This window comes from Micromonas pusilla (genome assembly GCF_000151265.4).
Source record: "Micromonas pusilla CCMP1545 genomic scaffold MICPUCscaffold_17, whole genome shotgun sequence".
Classification (NCBI taxonomy): Eukaryota; Viridiplantae; Chlorophyta; class Mamiellophyceae; order Mamiellales; family Mamiellaceae; genus Micromonas; species Micromonas pusilla.
Window position 1 is genome coordinate 27,899 of NW_003315898.1, and position 16,589 is coordinate 44,487.

Genomic DNA, 16,589 nt, shown 5'->3' on the forward strand with positions numbered 1-16,589 from the left:
CACCACGTATGATATCTATCGCGAAGGCGCCTTCGCGACGTTCGCGCGTTCGCTCGAGACGATTCGAGCGTGCAGCGGCGATATCGACGCCAGCGCGTCCAGCAGCGCGCCCGCGTCCGACGCGACGCTCGCCGCGGACGCGTCGGATGACGCGCTCCCGGCGACGAACGCTCTGACGCGCGCGTCGACCGCCGCGTCGGCGCCAGCTGTACCGCCGCCCCTCTCCAGCGCGCACGCGCCGCGCAACAACCCGGCGTTTTTTCCGAGCACCGCCAGCGCTTGCGGCGGCGACAGCGCGAGAGGATCGTCGAGGAGGCGCCTGAGCGCCGCCGCCGCGGTCGCCGCGGCGACGTCGTCGTCTTCCGTCGGTCCTCCGCGTTCTACGTCGTCGATCCCGCCTCTCGAAGCGTTGAACGCGCGCCACCGCGCCGCGTGCTCGGCTCGCGCGACGGCGCTCTGGACCCTCCCGATCAGCGCGGCGAACGCCGCGTCGCTCGCGGCGACGGCGAGCCGCCACGCGTCGTCGTCGTCGTCTCTCTTCGCGGCGGCGGAGAGTTCGAATAACGCGCGCGTCGCTTCTTCGCCCGCGGTCGCGCTCTTCTGTTTCGACGACGCCGCCGGTGGACGCGGCGGCGACGGCTCGTCGCGGCTCGGGTGCGCGAGCGCGCCGAGGGCGTCGACGACGCGCGCGCGGTCATCGGCGAACGCGTCGAGGAAACTGCGACCGCCGTCGGAGGAGGAACCGTCGGACGCGGTCGCGGCGGCGCAGAGCGCCGCCGCCGCCGCCGCCGCCGCCGCGCCGCCGAGCGTCGACGCCTTCGCCGCGTTCTCCAGCGCGTCGACGACGACGCCCTTCAACGCGTGCAGCGCGTCGTGTACCTCCTCACGCCGCGCGCGCGCGTCGCGTCGTGAAGCGCGGTGGTGAAGCAAGACGCGCGCGGTCGCGTCGAGCGCGCACGAAGCCGCGGCGGCGTCGCCGCCGTTCGCCGCCGCCGCCGCCGCCGCCGCGAGCGACGACGTCCCGCCTTGGCGCGCGGCGAACGCGGCGACGCCGGCGGCGTGCTTGCACACGTTCGCGACGCACGCGAGCGCGTACCGCGCCGCCCGCGGGTCGTCGAACGTCGCGGGCCCTAGACTCGACGCGAGGACGTTGACGAGCGCGGCGAATTCATCCGCGTCCGCGTTCGCCTCGCCGCCGCCGCCGCCGCCGCCGCGTCGCGCGATGTCGTCCAAGCACGACGCGTCGCTCGTGAGGTTGACCAGGCCCGCCGCGGCCGCGATCCGCTCCCTCGCGTCGCCGTCCATCAACCGCGTCGTCAGCGCGAGGACGAACCCGTTTTCGCGCGTCGCCGCGCGTCGACCCGCGCGCGTTAGTAAAACGTTACGACACGCGGCAAGGGCCATCCCTCGCGCGTCGTCGGGCGCGTCGTGACGCAGTAACGTCAGAAGCGCGTGCGTTACCCCTCCATGCGAAGCGCTCGTCGCGAGGAAGTTCGCCGCCGCGGGATGCGACGCGATGTTGCCGATCGCGGACGCCGCGTGCGCGGCGAGCGACGCGGTCGCGACGGCGACGGGGTCCCCCCCGATCGACTTTCGCCGCGATAATTTATCTCGGGCCCCCCCCCGCCTCTCGAACGGCGCGCGCAACGCGCGGACGAGCGCCGGGAGCGTCCCGACGTGCGAGACGACGCGCGCGGCGACCGCGGGGAAGCGCGTCAGCGTCGCGAGCGCGCTCGCGGCGACGACGCCGCCTTCGATGACGTCCACGACGGACTTATCGCGCGCGGACTCCTCGTCGTCGTCGAAATCGTCGTCGAAATCGTCGAAATCGTCGAAATCGTCGTCGTCGTCCGCGGCGTCGACGGCGGCGTCGCACGCGCCCTCGAGCAGCGCCCGCATTCCCACCAACACACCCTCCGCGGTGCACACCGCGTTCGCGCACCTCCCCGCCCGCGCGACGTCCCCGCTCGCGACCGCGCCCGAGAGCAACGCCCCGAGCGCGCCCGCCGCCGCGGCCCGCCCTTCAAACGTCGCGTGCCTATACGAGCGAACGTCGGGGTGGAGTTGAAAGGCGTCAGAGGGAGTTGAAAGGCGCCGAGGGCGGGGATTGACAGCGAGGGACCCTGGGCGGAGAGATGCGCCGGCAAAGTCCTTAAGGATCGGCGTCCACCTCGCGAACGGGGTCGTAATGGAACCAGTGTGAGATAGAACGCACCTTGAGCTCGACGTCAACAGCGCCGCCAGCGCGTGGACGCTCCCTTCCGTGCGCTCCACCGCGCTCGCGCCGGCGCCGACGTCCGCGGACGCGCAGCACACAGACCATAACGCTCGCGCCGCGGCCGTTCTCTCGCTCACGCACACCCGCGGCCCGCCTCTGGTGAGTCGCACGAGCCCGCGGAGGCTTCGCGGGTCGCTCGTCACGCGCGCGTGCGTCTCCGTCGCCGCGGCGGCGAAGACGTCGCACGCGACCACCCTGACCGCGTTCGGGCAGCATCGCTCGCTGTACGTGTCGTCTATAAAAGTCGTCCCCGCCTCTGTTGGTGTTTCAACGGACGTCGACGCGGCGTTATCGACGCGTTCGACGCGTTCGTCGTCGACGACGGACGCGGACGCGGGACCTGCTGAACCGACGCCGTCGTCGTCGTCGTCGCCGTAGAAAGTTTCCTCTTCGTACGTCACGCGCTTGTTCGACCGCGGCGCGCCGAGCGGCGACAGCGCGGGGGAGACGTGCCCGAGGAGGGGGTCGGCGGCGTCGGCGTTCGTCCAGCGCGTCCCCCCGCCACCGCCGAAGAGGAGGAGCCCGTCGTAAAACTCGCCTACGTCTTCTCGCGCGAGGACGTCGCGCGCGTCGCACGTCGGATCCACGGTGAGATCGCTCGGCCCCCCGGCGGATCCGCCCGACGACGACGCCAACGCCGCGCGCATGCGGGCGTACGCGCGCTCGTCCAGGAACCCCGACAGCGCGGCGGACGTGGAGGTTCGCGCCGCGAGCGCGCGCGCGATCACCGGGCGTTTTTTCGCGAGCGTCGCGAGCGTCCCGAGCGCGCTCGCGGCGGCGACCACGGCGGGTCGAGACGCCGGCGGCGGCGCGGCTCCCGCGCTCGACCAGGGCGGACTCCCTCCTCCCACGCCGTGATTTGAGAGACTCTCCCAGGAGACTCTGCGAGCGTGGTGCTGGTGCGCCGCCGCGCCGCCCCCGGGGCCGCCGGCGGCGTTCCCCGCGTTGTATCCATGATAAGATCCGAACGACAGGATACTCAGCACTCGATCCGGCGCGTCGGACGGCGCGTCCGCGGCTCGCATCGCCCCCGCGAGCGCGTCGACGACGCGCGGCGTCGAGACGACGGCGTCTAACAAGGTGGTTCCGGATTCCGCGGTTCCGGATTCCGCCGCGCCCGCGGTCGTCATCCATCGCAGCGCGTCCGCGCACGCGGCGGCGAGGCGCGCGCGTTCGGCGGTGTTCGCGCCGGCGCCGGCGCCGCGCCGCCGTCGTTCTTCGCCGCGCCTCCCTCCTCCTAAGGGTCGTTCCATACAAGCGAATGTCGGGGTGGAGTTGAAAGTCGTCAGTTGGCGTTGAAAGGCGTCGAGGACGGGGATTGAAAGCGAGGGGTGGCCGCAGAGATGCGCCGGGGTAAGTCCTTAAGGAACGGCGTTCACCACGCGAACGCGGTCGTATGGGGACCAGTGTATAGAACGCACCTAAAAGCGCCTCCTCGCGTTCGTCGCCGACGGACGCGAGCAACGCGCGCACGAGCGCGCGCGCGACGTCCGCGGGCGCCACGTCCGACGGCAGCGACGACGCGCGGTGTCGCGACACGACGCGGCCGAGGAGACGCGCCGCGGCGGACGCGCACTCCGCCCTCGCCCGGGCCGTCGCCGGCGCCGCGGTCGTCGCCGCCGTCGTCGAAGTCGTCGTCGTCCGCGGCGCCGGCGCGGCGTCGACCATCGCCGCGTGTTTCGGGGTCGAGATCGTGAGCCCGCCGCCGCCGCGCCGCCCGCGGAGGGGTGATATCACCCCCTCGTTCGCGTTCGCGTTCGCGTTCTCGTTCTCGCTCGCGTCGTCGTCGTCGTCGTCGTCGTCGTCGTCGTCGTCGTCGTCGCCGCCGCCCGCGGACTTCACGAGCGCGAGAAGGCTCGGAACGGCGTCTTTGACGACGCGCGCGAGCGCTCTCGGGAGCGCGCCCGCGCGCTCGTCGTCGTCGTCGTGCACGCGCGCGAGCGCGGCGAGGACGCACGTCGCGTGCGCGGCGACCCACGCGTCCGCGGCGGCCTCGGCGTCGTCCGCGTCTGCGTTTTCGTCGTCGGCGCGCGAAACCGAAATCGAAACCGCGCGCGCCGCGCGTTCGATCGCGGGGACGACCGCGGCCGCGATGGACGCCCGCGCGCACATCGCGGCCGCGACCGCGTCTGAGCACGACGCGAAGCGCGAGAGCGCGCGCATCGCCGCCGCGCGCGGGTCGCTCCCGCCGAGCGGCTCGATCGTCGCGTCGCCGCCGTCGCGCGCTTCGCGTTCGCTTCCGCTTTCGTCTCCCGCCGCCGCCGTCGCCGCTCTCGCGACCGCGCGGACGAGCCCAATCTCCCCGCCGCCGCTCTTCTCTCCTCTCAACTCCGCGAGGATCGCGCGCGTCGCCGTCGGCGTCCACGCGAGCTCCGTCAGGACCCCACAGGCGGCGGCGACGACTTCGGCGCCGCCGCCGCCGTCGCCGCCGCGGTTCGCGTTTGACGAGACGACCAGCGACGTCGCGCGCCTCAACGCCTCCGTCGCGGACGCGATGTCCTCCCTCGTCTCGTCGTCCTCCGCGCCTCGCGCGATGTCGCCCAGCAGCCTCGCGCAGGACGCGACGGCACGCTCTCTTGCACCCGCCACGTCACCATGTGCCACGTCAGCGCCGCCTTCCACGTCAGCGCGGCACATTCCCGCGAGCGCCGCGCGTATCGCGTCGACGGACCAAATCGTCTCTTCCCTGAGGGTCGTTCCATACGAGCGAATGTCGGGGTGGAGTTGAAAGGCGTCAGAAGCGGAGTTCAAAGGCGCCGAGGGCGGGGTTTGAAAGCGAGGGATAGGCGGAGAGAATCGCCGGGAAAAGTCCTTAAGGATCGGCGTTCACCACGCCGACGCGGTCGTATGGGGACCATTGTGAGGAGAACGCGCCACGCGCGGAACGGAGACGAAGCCCTCGCGACGTCTTTCGCGCCCCCTCGCGCTCCGTGATACCGCACCGCGTTTCGTAACGTCCGCGCGGCGACCGCGGCGACGTCGTCCGCGTTAACGCGCGATACCCCGGAAGGTTCCGCGGGTGGGGCGAGCAGCGAGAGGAGCGCCCCCGCCGCGGACGCGTGCGCCGCGACGGCCGCAGCGCCCCTCGCCGTCGACGACAGCGCCTCCAACGCTCGCATCGCGTCTGAGGGCCGTTCTATACAAGCGAATGTCGGGGTGGAGTTGAAAGGCGTCAGTTGGAGTTGAAAGGCGTCGATGGCGGGGATTGAAAGCGAGGTGTGGGCGGAGAGAGACGACGGCAAAAGTCCTTAAGGATCGGCGTTCACCACGCCGACGCGGTCGTATGGGGACCAGTGTATAGAGCGCACCTGACGCGTCGTCCGGCGGCGTCGGCGACGACGACGACGACGACGACGACGACGACGGCGCTAACGACGCCGCGACGCCGACGAGATCGTCCAGCGCGGCGACGACGACCGCGCCGGCGGCGACGTTCAGGGGTCGCGTCGCGGCGGCGGCGACGGACTCACTCGACGCCGACGTCGAGATTGAAATCGAGATTGAAATCGAAATCGAAATCGCGCGCTTCGCGTCGCGGAGCGTGCGCGACGCGACGCGCCAGCGACGCGCGCACGCGGCGGTGCCGAGCGCGCCGGCCGCGGCGTCCGCGAGCGGTCGCGCGCCGCGCGCGATCGCGATCGCCAGCGCGTCGCTCAGCGCGTCCATCGCGTCGTCGTCGAGCGTCGCGCGCGTCGTTCGCGTCGTCTCCGTCCCCGACGCTTCCTCGAGCAGCGCGCCCACCGCCGCCGTCGCCGCCGCCGCCGTCGCCGTCCGCGCCGCGCGTTTCCTCGCGTCTTCGCCGTCGCCGCTACACCTCATCCTCGTCCTCGCCCTCGCCCTCCCCGCGGCGCTCCCCGTCGGCGTCGCGTGCACGATCACGGACCCCGCGCTCTGCCAGCTCTCCGGCCCGCCGCCCAGCGCGCTCTCGACGGATCGGCGCTGATGCGACTGCGGGCGCGGCGGGAGCGGGATCTGCCGCGAGAGCGATAACGACCCGTCGCGCGCGGAGACGCCGTCGTCGCCGCTGAGGTCGAGCGAGGAAAGCGCGGCGGCGTTGGTAAGGGCGGCGCGGCCGTCCGGCGTCGGCGGCAGCGGCAGCGTGATGGTCGCGTCGTCGTTCGCGCGCTTCCTCGCGTCGTCGTGACGACGATGATGTCGACGACGGTCGTCGTCGGGATGCGCCAGGTCGTCGTCCGTCGACGCCGCGCTCTCGTCGCGGCTCTCGACGTCGTCGACGTCGTCCTCGCCGCTCGTCGTCACCGCGCGTCGGATCGTCTCCGCGAGCTCGGCGACGAGCTCGGGGAAGACGCGCGCGGCGGCGTCGATCGCCGCGTCGCGCGCATTCTCGCGCGACGACGCCTCGTCGCGCGTCGTCGTCGGAGTCGTCGTGGGCGCGGGCGAGGAGGACGACGCCGACGCGGCGCGCGCGCGCATCAGCGCCGCGAGCGCGCTCGCGCCCCGCCCGCCGCCGCCGCCGCTCGGCGGGGAGTGGTCGTCCGCGCCGCCCGGCGGACCCGTCATCGCGAAGGACGACGACGCGCTCACGAGGACGGCGCGCCCATCGCGCGCGGTGACGAGTGAAGTGACTTCAGCGAAAAGGATCATCAATCGTTGTTGTTTTTTTAAAAGAATAAGCGAGGGGTCTCGTCCCTCGCCCCGAAGACTCGCTCGCGTCGCCCGTCGGCGTCGTCGCCCGCCCCACCGCGTCGGTCGACGTTCCATCTCCCCCCACGCACCGCGCACGTTAACGTTACAGTACAGCGGCACGTTACCGCGCGGGAACCTTCCCCGCCGCCTTGTCGATGACCTCGCGGTAAACGCTCTTCATCTTCACGCCGTTCATCACCTCTATCCGCTCCTTGTTCTTGAACACCTGCACGCACGGCGTCCCGGAGATGCCCGCGGCCTGCGCGATCTCGGAGTCCTTCTCGATGTCGATCTCGACGAAGTGCACGTCGTCGCCGTACTCGTCCAACACCTTATCCAGCATCGGCTTCAGGCGCTTGCACGGGCCGCAGTTCGGGCCGCTGTACAGCACCATGAGCACGCGGTCGCTCTCGTGGTACAGCTTGCGCAACGCGAACTGGCCCTTGTGCTTCACCTTGTCGCCGTCGAACGTCGCCTTGCTCTCCTCCTCGACGTCACCCTCGTTCTCCTTGTCCGCCTTGAGCTTCGTCTCCTTCTCCTTCTCCGTGAGCGCGGCCGCGGCGGACGCCACCTTGGCGGCGACGCCCGCGCCCGCGCCCGCGCCCGCGTCAACCGCGTCTCTCTCGACGAGCAACCCCTCGGTTCCCAGGTACCGCTCCGCGCTGATCGCAGCCATGCACCCGCTCCCCGCGGCGGTGATCGCCTGCATCCACTCCGTGTCGTGCAGGTCGCCCGCGCTGAACACGCCGGGGACGGACGTGCCCGCGCCGCCATCCTTAATCACGACGTAGCCGAGGTCGTCGCACTCGACGTATTGAGAAAAAAACCCGCTGTTGGGCGAGTGTCCGATGTTCAAAGCGACGTCGGGGTGGAGTTCATAGGCGTCAGAAGCGGAGTTGAAAGGCGCCGAGGTGTGTCGGGATTGAAACCGTGGGACCCTGGGCGGAGAGAGACGACGGGCAAAGTCCTTAAGGATCGGCGTTCACCACGTGAACGCGGTCGTACGGGGACCAGTGTGAGATAGAACGCGCCTGTTGGGCGAGTGTCCGATGCCGTAAAACATCCCCTTCACCGCGAGCTTGCTCGTCTCCCCCGTCTTCGTGTCGCGCAGGTTCAACCCACTCAAGAATCCCTTCGCGTTGCCGAACGCGTCGTAACACTCCGTGTTGTAGTGCGTGGTGATCTGCTTGTTCGCGACCACGCGGTTACGCATCTCCTTGCTCGCCTTCAGGGTCGTTCCATACGAGCGAATGTCGGGGTGGAGTTGAAAGGCGTCAGTTGGAGTTCAAAGGCGTCGAGGTCGGGGATTGAAAGCGACGGGTGGGCGAAGAGAGACGACGGCAAAAGTCCTTCAGGATCGGCGTTCATCACGCCAACGCGGTCGTATGGGGACCAGTGTATAGAACGCGCCTTCATCTTCTCCCCGCGCACGAGCAGATGCACGTGCTTGCCGTACTTCGTCAGGTACAGCGCCTCCTCCGTCGCGGTGTCGCCGCCGCCGACGACCGCCAGCTCCTCGCCCTTGAAGATCGGCGACGGGCCGTCGCAGATGGCGCACGCGGAGATGCCTCGGCTCCAGAACGTCTCCTCGCTCGGGATCTTGAGCCGCTTGGCCGTCGCGCCCGTGGCCAAGATCACGCTGTGCGCCTTCACGACGCGCTCGCTGGACTCGATCACGAACGGCCTGACCGAAAAGTCCACGCGCTCGACGTCCTCCGTGTGCAGCGTCGCGCCCCACCGCTCGGCTTGCTTGCGCATCTTGTCCATGAGGTCCGGCCCCGTGACGCCCTCCGGAAACCCCGGGAAGTTTTCCACCTCAGGGTCGTTCCATACAAACGATTGTCGGGGTGGAGTTGAAAGGCGTCAGGTGGAGTTGAAAGGCGCCGCGGGCGGGCGTTGAAAGCGCGGGGTGGGCGGAGAGATGTGCCGGCAAAAGTCCTTAAGGATCGGCGTTCACCACGCCGACGCGGTCGTATGGGAACCAGTGTATAGAACGCACCTCAGTCGTCGTCATGAGCTGGCCGCCCGGGACGCCGCCGGCTTGGAAGCCCTCGAAGACGATCGGGGAGAGGTCCGCTCTGCCGGCGTAGATGGCCGCGGTGTACCCCGCGGGGCCGCTGCCGATGACGACGACGCTGTGGACGTCGTCGTCGTCCGATCCGGCGGCGGACGCGGACGCGCGCGCCGCGCGAGTCCTGGATGGGCCCACCGCGCGCTTCGTCGTCCCCGCGTTTCTGGCGGGCAGAGCGCCGCCGCGCGTCGCGCCCGACGACGTGATCCGCGACGACGCGCGGGGCCCGGACGAGGACGCGCGCGGGAGCGCGACGCGCGGCGCCGCGCGCGCGGCCGTGGACGCGTGCGCTGACGTCATGGTGAAGATGATGTCGTCGACGACGTCTTCTTCCTGTCCCGCCTCTGCGAGCTAGACTTGCACGATGCCTCGCGCGCGCGCCTCCTCGCCGAAGCCCTCGACGCCGTGCGCGTGGATCGCGGTTTGTGAAGCGCGAACGGAAGCGAACGATGCGAGTTTCGCGGGTCCGCGCTCGACGCGCGCGTCGCGATGTGTCGCGCTCGCCGCCGCGGTGACGCGTCGACGTGGAGAAAAACTTCGTATCTGCAGTGGCGAGAGCCAATCAGCGTTCGAGTTGGCCGCGATCTCGGTGGCACCCCTCTCTCCTTTCCAGCTCGGCGCGTCTGACTGTTTGCCTGTGCGCGCGCCCGCGTATCGTATTTTATCGTACGGAAACGCCTCAGCGCGCGTCAGTCGCGCGCCTGCCGTCGTCATCACAGCGCTCGCGCGGCGACGATGGCGGCGACGTCAGCGACGACGACGAGCGTCGTTCCCGGTCGCGCGGCGCGCGTCATCAGCCCGCGGCGCGTCGCGCCGTCCTCGAGCGCGAGCTGCTCGTCGCGAGGACGCGCGGCGGCCGCGGCGGACGCGACGCGCGTCGCGAGCGCGACGACGACGACGACGACGACGACGACGACGACGACGACGACGACGACGCTCGCGTCGTCCGTCGCGGCCGCGTGCGTCCTTCTCGCGACGTCTCCCGCGGCGCACGCCGCGGGACCGACGTACTCCGGCGTGGACCCGGACGCGTCGCCGCTCGTGCAGAGTGCGTCCCCGCCGCCCGCCGCCGTCGCGCGACGCGTTCGATGGCCCGCGCGCGCGTCCGTGCCGTCCGCTCGCGCCAAAACTCATCCATCGACTCACGTCCTCCTCCTCCTCCTCCTCCTCCTCGCTCCGTGCCCGCTCGCGCGCGCAGGACTCCGCGAGCGCACGGCGGAGAACAAGGCGACGTACGATAAGCAGCGGCTCGACGACTTCTACAGGAGGGACTACCGAATCAACCGCATCTTGGGCGCGGAGGTGGTTCCCGAGCCGTGCGACCCGCGCGACCCTGAGGTGCGTTCTATACACTGGTTCCCATACGACCGCGTCGGCGTGGTGAACGCCGATCCTTAAGGACTTTGCCGGCGTATCTCTCCGCCCAGGGTCCCTCGCTTTCAATCCCCGCCCGCGACGCCTTTCAACTCCAACTGACGCCTTTCAACTCCACCCCGACGTTCGCTCGTATGGAACGGCCCGGAGTTCGGATACGAGTGCGCGAAGCTGCCGCGGTTGCCGCAGGATCTGACCGACCCGTTCGACCCGCGGTCGATGAAGAACGCGCCGAGACGCGGGGCGTTGTTCGGGTTGAACGATCTGAACATCGAGGAGGAGGACGGCTTCAAAGCGGTTGCGGAGGCCGCCGACGACGACGACGTCGACGCGACCGCCGGAGCCGTCGACGCGACCGCCGACGACGTCGACGCGACCGCCGGAGACGAGGAGACCGCGGCGCCGCTCGAGGAGGAACCCGCGGCGTCGATAGACCCCCCCGCCGCGCCGACGGAGGACGCGAGCGGCGATGCGTCGTCGTGAGTGACGCGATGACGCAATACGTTATTAATCACAGGTTAGGGTGCCAAAGCCTCGCGCGCGAGGTCGACCCCCCTCCGTTCCTCCTCCTCCTCCCCCGCTTCGACGCTTCGCTCCTGAGCGAGTCGAACGCCCCCCCCGCGAACGCGTCGCACTCGTCCTCGATCTCCCTCCTCCTCTCCTGCGCGGCGTCGAAATCGAACGCGGCCACGAACACCAACCCGACCGCGACGAAGCTCGTGACGGCGAGCATGCCCCATCGCGGACTCCCCGTCGCGGACCACACGCCGGCGAAGACGACGCTCCCGACCCACGCGAACCCCACCGTGCACACGCCGACGAGGGAGAAGAACGCCGCCTCGTACCCGTGCGGGATGCACTGCTGGAATATCCCGCGGAGCATCGGTAAGATGCACGGATTGACGAGACCCGCTACGGCGGGCAGCGCGAAAATTTCCCACCGGCTCTTCATGCCGATGAACAGCCACAGCGGCCAGATCGGCGTGAGCGCTTTCAACCCGAACAACGTCCACTTCATCGGGCTCGGCCGCAGCTTCCGCACGATCGGCACCGCGGTCGTCGTGGACACGATCGACGTGACCGTGACGACGAAGAGCACGATGATCACGTCCGTCGCCGTGGCGTTCAACTCCCTCTGCACGAAGACGACGTAATTGGCGATAACCGTCGCGTTCGTGATGACGCTCAGCGTGTGTCCCAATAGGAGCCGCACGAGCTGCGGGTGATGCTCCACGATCATCTGCACGCTGAGCCGCGTCCGTCGGAACCCTAACGTCGAAAACGCGTGCGCTTTCGACGTCCCGGGGGAAATCACAAACGGCGCCGCCGGCCGCGGGCGCAGCGACCGCGCGCCGAGAAAAGACAACGCGAAGGCCCACGCGCCGGCGAACACTACGCACGCGCGCAGCGCCCACGTCTGATCGCTCACGGCGATCACGCACGCGGCCTGGACGACGATCACGAAGAGCAGCGACACGAACCCGAGCGAGATGGTGACGAACGCGAGCTCCGACGCGACGGACTGCCGCGTCGCCTCCACCTTCGCGTCGATCGAATTCGAGTCGAAGAAGATCGCGCGCGACGACCCCTCGCCGCCCTTTTGCTCGGCGTCGTCGGAGGAAGACCCCGCGAGTTGAAGTGTCGGATATTTTCCGACACTTTCACTTTCTCCGACCTCGTACTTCGACCCGCCGTTCGCGCCGTCGTCGTCGCCGTCGCGCCCGCCGCCGCCGCCGCGCTTCTTCTTCGCGATTTTGTTCTTCGCGTCTTCCTTCTTCATGAAACACGCGGTGAGCGGATACTTCCCCCCACCCGGATCCTCCTCGCCTCTCCCCACCGCGAGCGACCGCCAGTGCGCCATCGACAGCAACGGCAGGTACGCGTCGAACATCTGCTGCGCGGTGAGCAACGCGACGATCGTGACGACGTAGAAGACGGCGTCCGCGGGGTACATCGTCGAGACGTCGGACGCGGCGTGGAAGGAGACGGACGCCATCGCGGGCACGGAGAAGAGCGCCCACCCGAGGACTGCGTGAGGGAAGAAGTTGTTGTTTCAGGGGTGAAGTTCAAAGGCGTCAGGGTGGAGTTGAAAGGCGTCGAGGCGCGTCTTCTGGATTGAAACCGTCTAGGGGTGGACGGAGAGTGACGAACGCCGGGAGAGAAAGTCCTTAAGGATCGGCGTTCGCCACGCCGACGCGGTCGTACGGGGACCAGTGTGACTCGAACGCGCCTAAGCCTTTGTACCGAAACGAGCCGAAGTCGCCGAGCGTGCCGAAGAAGACGAGGATCAAGCCGCACGCGAGCTGCGCGCTGACGTTGCAGAAGACGACCACGGTGCCGTAGTCGACGTCGTTCGGGCCGACGTCGCCGTTCACGGGGAACCACTCGCACGCGCTGTCCATGCCGTCCGGGCGCTCGAACTCCATGGACGGGTACAGGTCGCGATCGTATCGAAGGCACCCGGCGGTCCCGTAGCAGACGCCCTCGCAGACGTCGCCCGCGGCGTGGACTTTCCTCCACGCGATCCCTTCCGCGTTCCCCGCGGCCTGCTCTTTCGCGAGGAGCGTGATCAGGAGCGACCAGAACGAGATCGCCGTGACGCCTATCGGGCTCGAGCCGCTGCGGGGAAGAGGGCATCCGTCCAGTCGCGCGAGGGATCGGAGCGGAGGGAGGGCGTCAGATTCTGTGCGGCGGGCGCGCGCTGCTGATTTGATTTATGCGCGAAAGGACGCGGCGAGGGCTGCGCGCGTCGGGGACGCACCAGTCGTACAGGAACCAGCTCAGGATCTCGCGCTCGTCCGTCGGCTCCGTCGTGTGGTCTTCCATCGCGCCGTCGACGTCGTCGGCGTCCGCGGACGCGGGCTCCGCGTCCGCGTCGCGTCGAGGCATCTCGGCCCTTAAATTAATCGTCGGAGGAAGTGTTAACCCTGATTGATGTTGACTTCGCGCTCCGTCTCGCGCCTTCGTCGTCACGGACGCGCCGTCGTCATCGATGCGCGCGCGCTGCGTGAAGGTCCCTCGAAGGGTTCCGTCGCGGAGCCAGACGCGTGCGGGGTCCGCGCGCGCTGCAAACACTGCCCCGCCGCGGAATCGCGGACGTCCCTCGACACGCACGTGAAAGGATGGGAAAAGCAAACAGACAGAACAGAGGGACCAAATCTTCTCTCCGACAGGTTTTATGCTCTCCGACAGGTTTATGCGGGACTGCACATATTGTGACCAACGCAACGTCGTAACAATTTTCATCGCGCGTCCCCCTCCAGAGCGGACGCGCGGCATGGACGCCATGCGCGCGCGCCGCGACGAGGTCGAGGCGACGCGCGCGTTCGCCGAGCATTACTTCCGGCGCTGGGACGACGCGCGGCACGAGAGCCTCGCGACGAGAGCTCTCGCGCGCGCGTCCGCAGACGTCCGCGCGATGTCGAACGCGCTCCTACTCGGGGGCGTCCGCGACGTCTCGCGTCGCGACGCCGCTCTCCGCGCGATGTGGACGCGCTGGATCGCGTACGTCTCCCTCCGCGAGCTCGTGCCGAGGCTCTGCGGGGATCTCGTGCGGCACGACTGCGCGATCGTCGCGTGGAAGCACTGGGTCTACGCGACCGAGGACGCGCTCGCGCGGTCGCGCGTAGCGACCGAGATGGGCGCGAAGGCGCGCGAGCGACGCGCGAGAAGCGAGAAGCGAATCGACGCGCGCGGCGTGAACGCCGCGCGTTTGAGGAACCTCTCCGCGGCGAGACGCGAGCGGCAGGACGAGGTGTGGGGGTTCCACATGGACGCGCGCCCGCCGGGCGGGGGATGGAGGAAGCGTCGCGAGGAGGCGAAACGCGCGAAGAGAGCGGCGGGCGACGACGACGACGAACGCGAACGCGAACGAGACGACGACTCGGACGACGACGCGCGCGTCGTCATGGACTTCGAGGCGCACTCGCACACGACGAGGGCGTGGCGCGCGTGGAAAGACGCGAAGAAGGCGCGGCTTCGCGACGAGGACGCGACCGCCGCGCTGCTCGCGACCGCCGAGGCGGCGAGGGAGGGAATGCGAGCGCGCGTCGAGGCGCGCGCCGCCGCGCGCGTCGAGGACAAGCGTCGACAGCTCGAGCGCGTCGCGCGAAAGAAGTCGCTCGAGCGCTTCGCGAGCGAGCTGAAAGGTCGCGAGCTCGAGCTTAACGCCGCGGACGGGTCGCGCGTGACGTACGTCGCCGCGGTGAAGCTCCAGTCCGCGGTCAGAGGATGGCTCGAGCGAAGACGCTACGAGAAGAAAAAATCGAACCCGTTTGAACGCGTCGCGGGGTTGAGGGAGCTCCTCGACCGCGGCGATCGCGCGTTCAGCGCGCAGGAGAGGGTGCTTTTGAAAGCGAAAGACGACTGGGCGGCGAGCGAGCGGCGGTTGACGCGGATGATGCTGACGAACGACGACGCGATCGCGGCGTTGCGCGTCGCGACAGAGACGTTGAGGCGAGTTCTATACACTGGTTCCCATACGACCGCGTCGGCGTGGTGAACGCCGATCCTTAAGGACTTTTGCCGGCACATCTCTCCGCCCACCCCGCGCTTTCAATCCCCGCCCTCGACGCCTTTCAACTCCAACTGACGCCTTTCAACTCCACCCCGACATTCGCTTGTATGGAACGACCCTGAGGCTCGGCGACGACGCGAGGGCGCGAAACGACTGCGACGCGCGGTGGGCGAAGCGACGCGCGTTGATCGACGACATCGTCCGGAAGCAGGCGCTGTACACGGAGCACGTCGGCGCGGACGTCGACGAGAACGGGACGCCGACGCCGACGCCGACGCGCGCGCGGAGGAGGATCGGTCGCGGTGCCTACGCGCCGGCGGGGAGGACGCTCGGCGAAGGCGGCGGCGAAGGCGGCGGCTTCGACGACGGGACGGCCGCGCTGATGAGAGGCGCGCCGCGGGACCGCGCATTGTCGCCTCTAGTCACGAGCGAGAAGAGTAGGATTCGATAGTAGAACATATCGTTACGATAGCGAACGATGCGGTTAACGGCGCGCCGCGGCTGCCCCCCCCGGAGGGGATGTTTAGGTTTCTTCGCGCGCCTCGATGTCGAAGTCGTCAACTCCGAGCAGCTGAGTGAGAACTGAAGGAGGTTTTAGGGATTTGGTCCTCCCTGCCAGTCCGAGGCGCGCGGGTTCGACGAGGGCGATGTCCGCGGCCGCGGCGGCGCGAACGGCGTGGCGCGCGGACGCACTCCCGCGGCCGCGCCGGATTCGGAACGCGCGTCGTCGCCGCGCGTCGTCGTCGTCGTCGTCGTCGTCGTCATCGCGGTCGTTCCGATCCCCATCGTGTTCGTCGTCGTCGTCGTCGTCGTCGTCGTCGTCGTCGTCGCGCCACCAACCGCCGTGCGCGCTCGTCCTCGGGCACGACGCCGACGACCTCCTCGCGACCGCGCGCGCGGTAGAAGACGCGCTGCGCCCGCACGGCGTCCGCGCGCTGTGCCTCCTCCACCGCGACGCCGACGGCCTCGCGCGCGATGGCGAGAGGCTCGAGCTGACCCCAGGCCCGTTCCCGGGCTGCTGGCGCGTCGACGGCACCGGCGAGGGTGCGTTCTATACACTGGTCCCCATACGACCGCGTCGGCGTTGTGAACGCCGATCCTTAAGGACTTTCCCGGCGTCTCTCTCCGCCCACCCCTCGCGTTCAATCCCCGCCCTCGACGCCTTTCAACTCCACCTGACGCTTTTCAACTCCACCCCGCCGCATTCGCTCGTATGGAACGACCCTCAGACGCCGCGCTGTGCGGCCTGGACCCAGCCTCCGGGCTCGCGTATGAACTCGGTCTCTCGTGCGTGCTGTGCGTCGTGGGCGCGACGCGAGAGCCCGCGCTCGGAGAGGACGCGGATGGGTCGCGGTGCGTGCGCGCGGGGCGGCGCGCTGCGGTGTGCGGGACGCCGACCGTCGTGTGCGCGACGCCGACGACGTCTAAGCGCGCGCCGATAACGCCCGCGATTGAGGCGTTACGTACACTCCTTCTGACGATCGCGGCGACGACGAGCGGTGCCAAGACAACACCGGTCGTGTCCATGACGCGCGCCGCGAACGCGCCGCGGTCGCACTTCCCGTTCCCGACGAGATTACGGTGGGCGGCGCTCGGCACGGACCAGGCGCGTTCTACCTCACACTGGTTCCCATACGACCGCGTTCGCGTGGTGAACGCCGATCCTTAAGGACTTTTCCCGGCGCGTCTCTCCGCACATCCCT

The 16,589-nt window shown here is 69.4% G+C and overlaps 7 protein-coding genes across 7 annotated transcripts; 2 read left to right on the forward strand and 5 right to left on the reverse strand.

Moving 5' to 3' along the window:
- Positions 1 to 15: 15 nt before the first annotated feature.
- Positions 16 to 4,915, reverse strand: MICPUCDRAFT_43378 (uncharacterized protein; the record flags this gene model as incomplete). Its single annotated transcript, XM_003064424.1, has 3 exons — positions 16 to 2,038; positions 2,216 to 3,350; positions 3,700 to 4,915. 3 exons carry the CDS (start codon positions 4,913 to 4,915, stop codon positions 16 to 18), a joined length of 4,374 nt encoding a protein of 1,457 aa, XP_003064470.1.
- Positions 4,916 to 5,266: 351 nt separating this feature from the next.
- MICPUCDRAFT_54170 (uncharacterized protein) lies at positions 5,267 to 6,799 on the reverse strand (the record flags this gene model as incomplete). Its single annotated transcript, XM_003064425.1, has 1 exon — positions 5,267 to 6,799. The coding sequence occupies one exon, from the start codon at positions 6,797 to 6,799 to the stop codon at positions 5,267 to 5,269; it is 1,533 nt and encodes a 510-aa protein (XP_003064471.1).
- A 247-nt stretch (positions 6,800 to 7,046) lies between these two features.
- MICPUCDRAFT_23559 (uncharacterized protein) lies at positions 7,047 to 9,296 on the reverse strand (the record flags this gene model as incomplete). The annotated part of the gene is made up of 5 exons (XM_003064426.1): positions 7,047 to 7,460; positions 7,539 to 7,730; positions 7,953 to 8,145; positions 8,319 to 8,740; positions 8,925 to 9,296. 5 exons carry the CDS (start codon positions 9,294 to 9,296, stop codon positions 7,047 to 7,049), a joined length of 1,593 nt encoding a protein of 530 aa, XP_003064472.1.
- A 659-nt stretch (positions 9,297 to 9,955) lies between these two features.
- MICPUCDRAFT_54173 (uncharacterized protein) lies at positions 9,956 to 12,366 on the reverse strand (the record flags this gene model as incomplete). Its single annotated transcript, XM_003064427.1, has 3 exons — positions 9,956 to 10,044; positions 10,195 to 10,334; positions 10,521 to 12,366. The coding sequence occupies one exon, from the start codon at positions 12,364 to 12,366 to the stop codon at positions 10,882 to 10,884; it is 1,485 nt and encodes a 494-aa protein (XP_003064473.1). The 3' UTR covers positions 9,956 to 10,044; positions 10,195 to 10,334; positions 10,521 to 10,881.
- A 172-nt stretch (positions 12,367 to 12,538) lies between these two features.
- On the reverse strand, positions 12,539 to 13,658 carry MICPUCDRAFT_54174 (uncharacterized protein; the record flags this gene model as incomplete). Its single annotated transcript, XM_003064428.1, has 2 exons — positions 12,539 to 12,989; positions 13,132 to 13,658. 2 exons carry the CDS (start codon positions 13,656 to 13,658, stop codon positions 12,539 to 12,541), a joined length of 978 nt encoding a protein of 325 aa, XP_003064474.1.
- On the forward strand, positions 13,648 to 14,871 carry MICPUCDRAFT_43381 (uncharacterized protein; the record flags this gene model as incomplete). Its single annotated transcript, XM_003064259.1, has 1 exon — positions 13,648 to 14,871. The coding sequence occupies one exon, from the start codon at positions 13,648 to 13,650 to the stop codon at positions 14,869 to 14,871; it is 1,224 nt and encodes a 407-aa protein (XP_003064305.1).
- Positions 14,872 to 16,099: 1,228 nt separating this feature from the next.
- Positions 16,100 to 16,555, forward strand: MICPUCDRAFT_54176 (uncharacterized protein; the record flags this gene model as incomplete). The annotated part of the gene is made up of 1 exon (XM_003064260.1): positions 16,100 to 16,555. The coding sequence occupies one exon, from the start codon at positions 16,100 to 16,102 to the stop codon at positions 16,553 to 16,555; it is 456 nt and encodes a 151-aa protein (XP_003064306.1).
- Between the last annotated feature and the right edge of the window lie 34 nt (positions 16,556 to 16,589).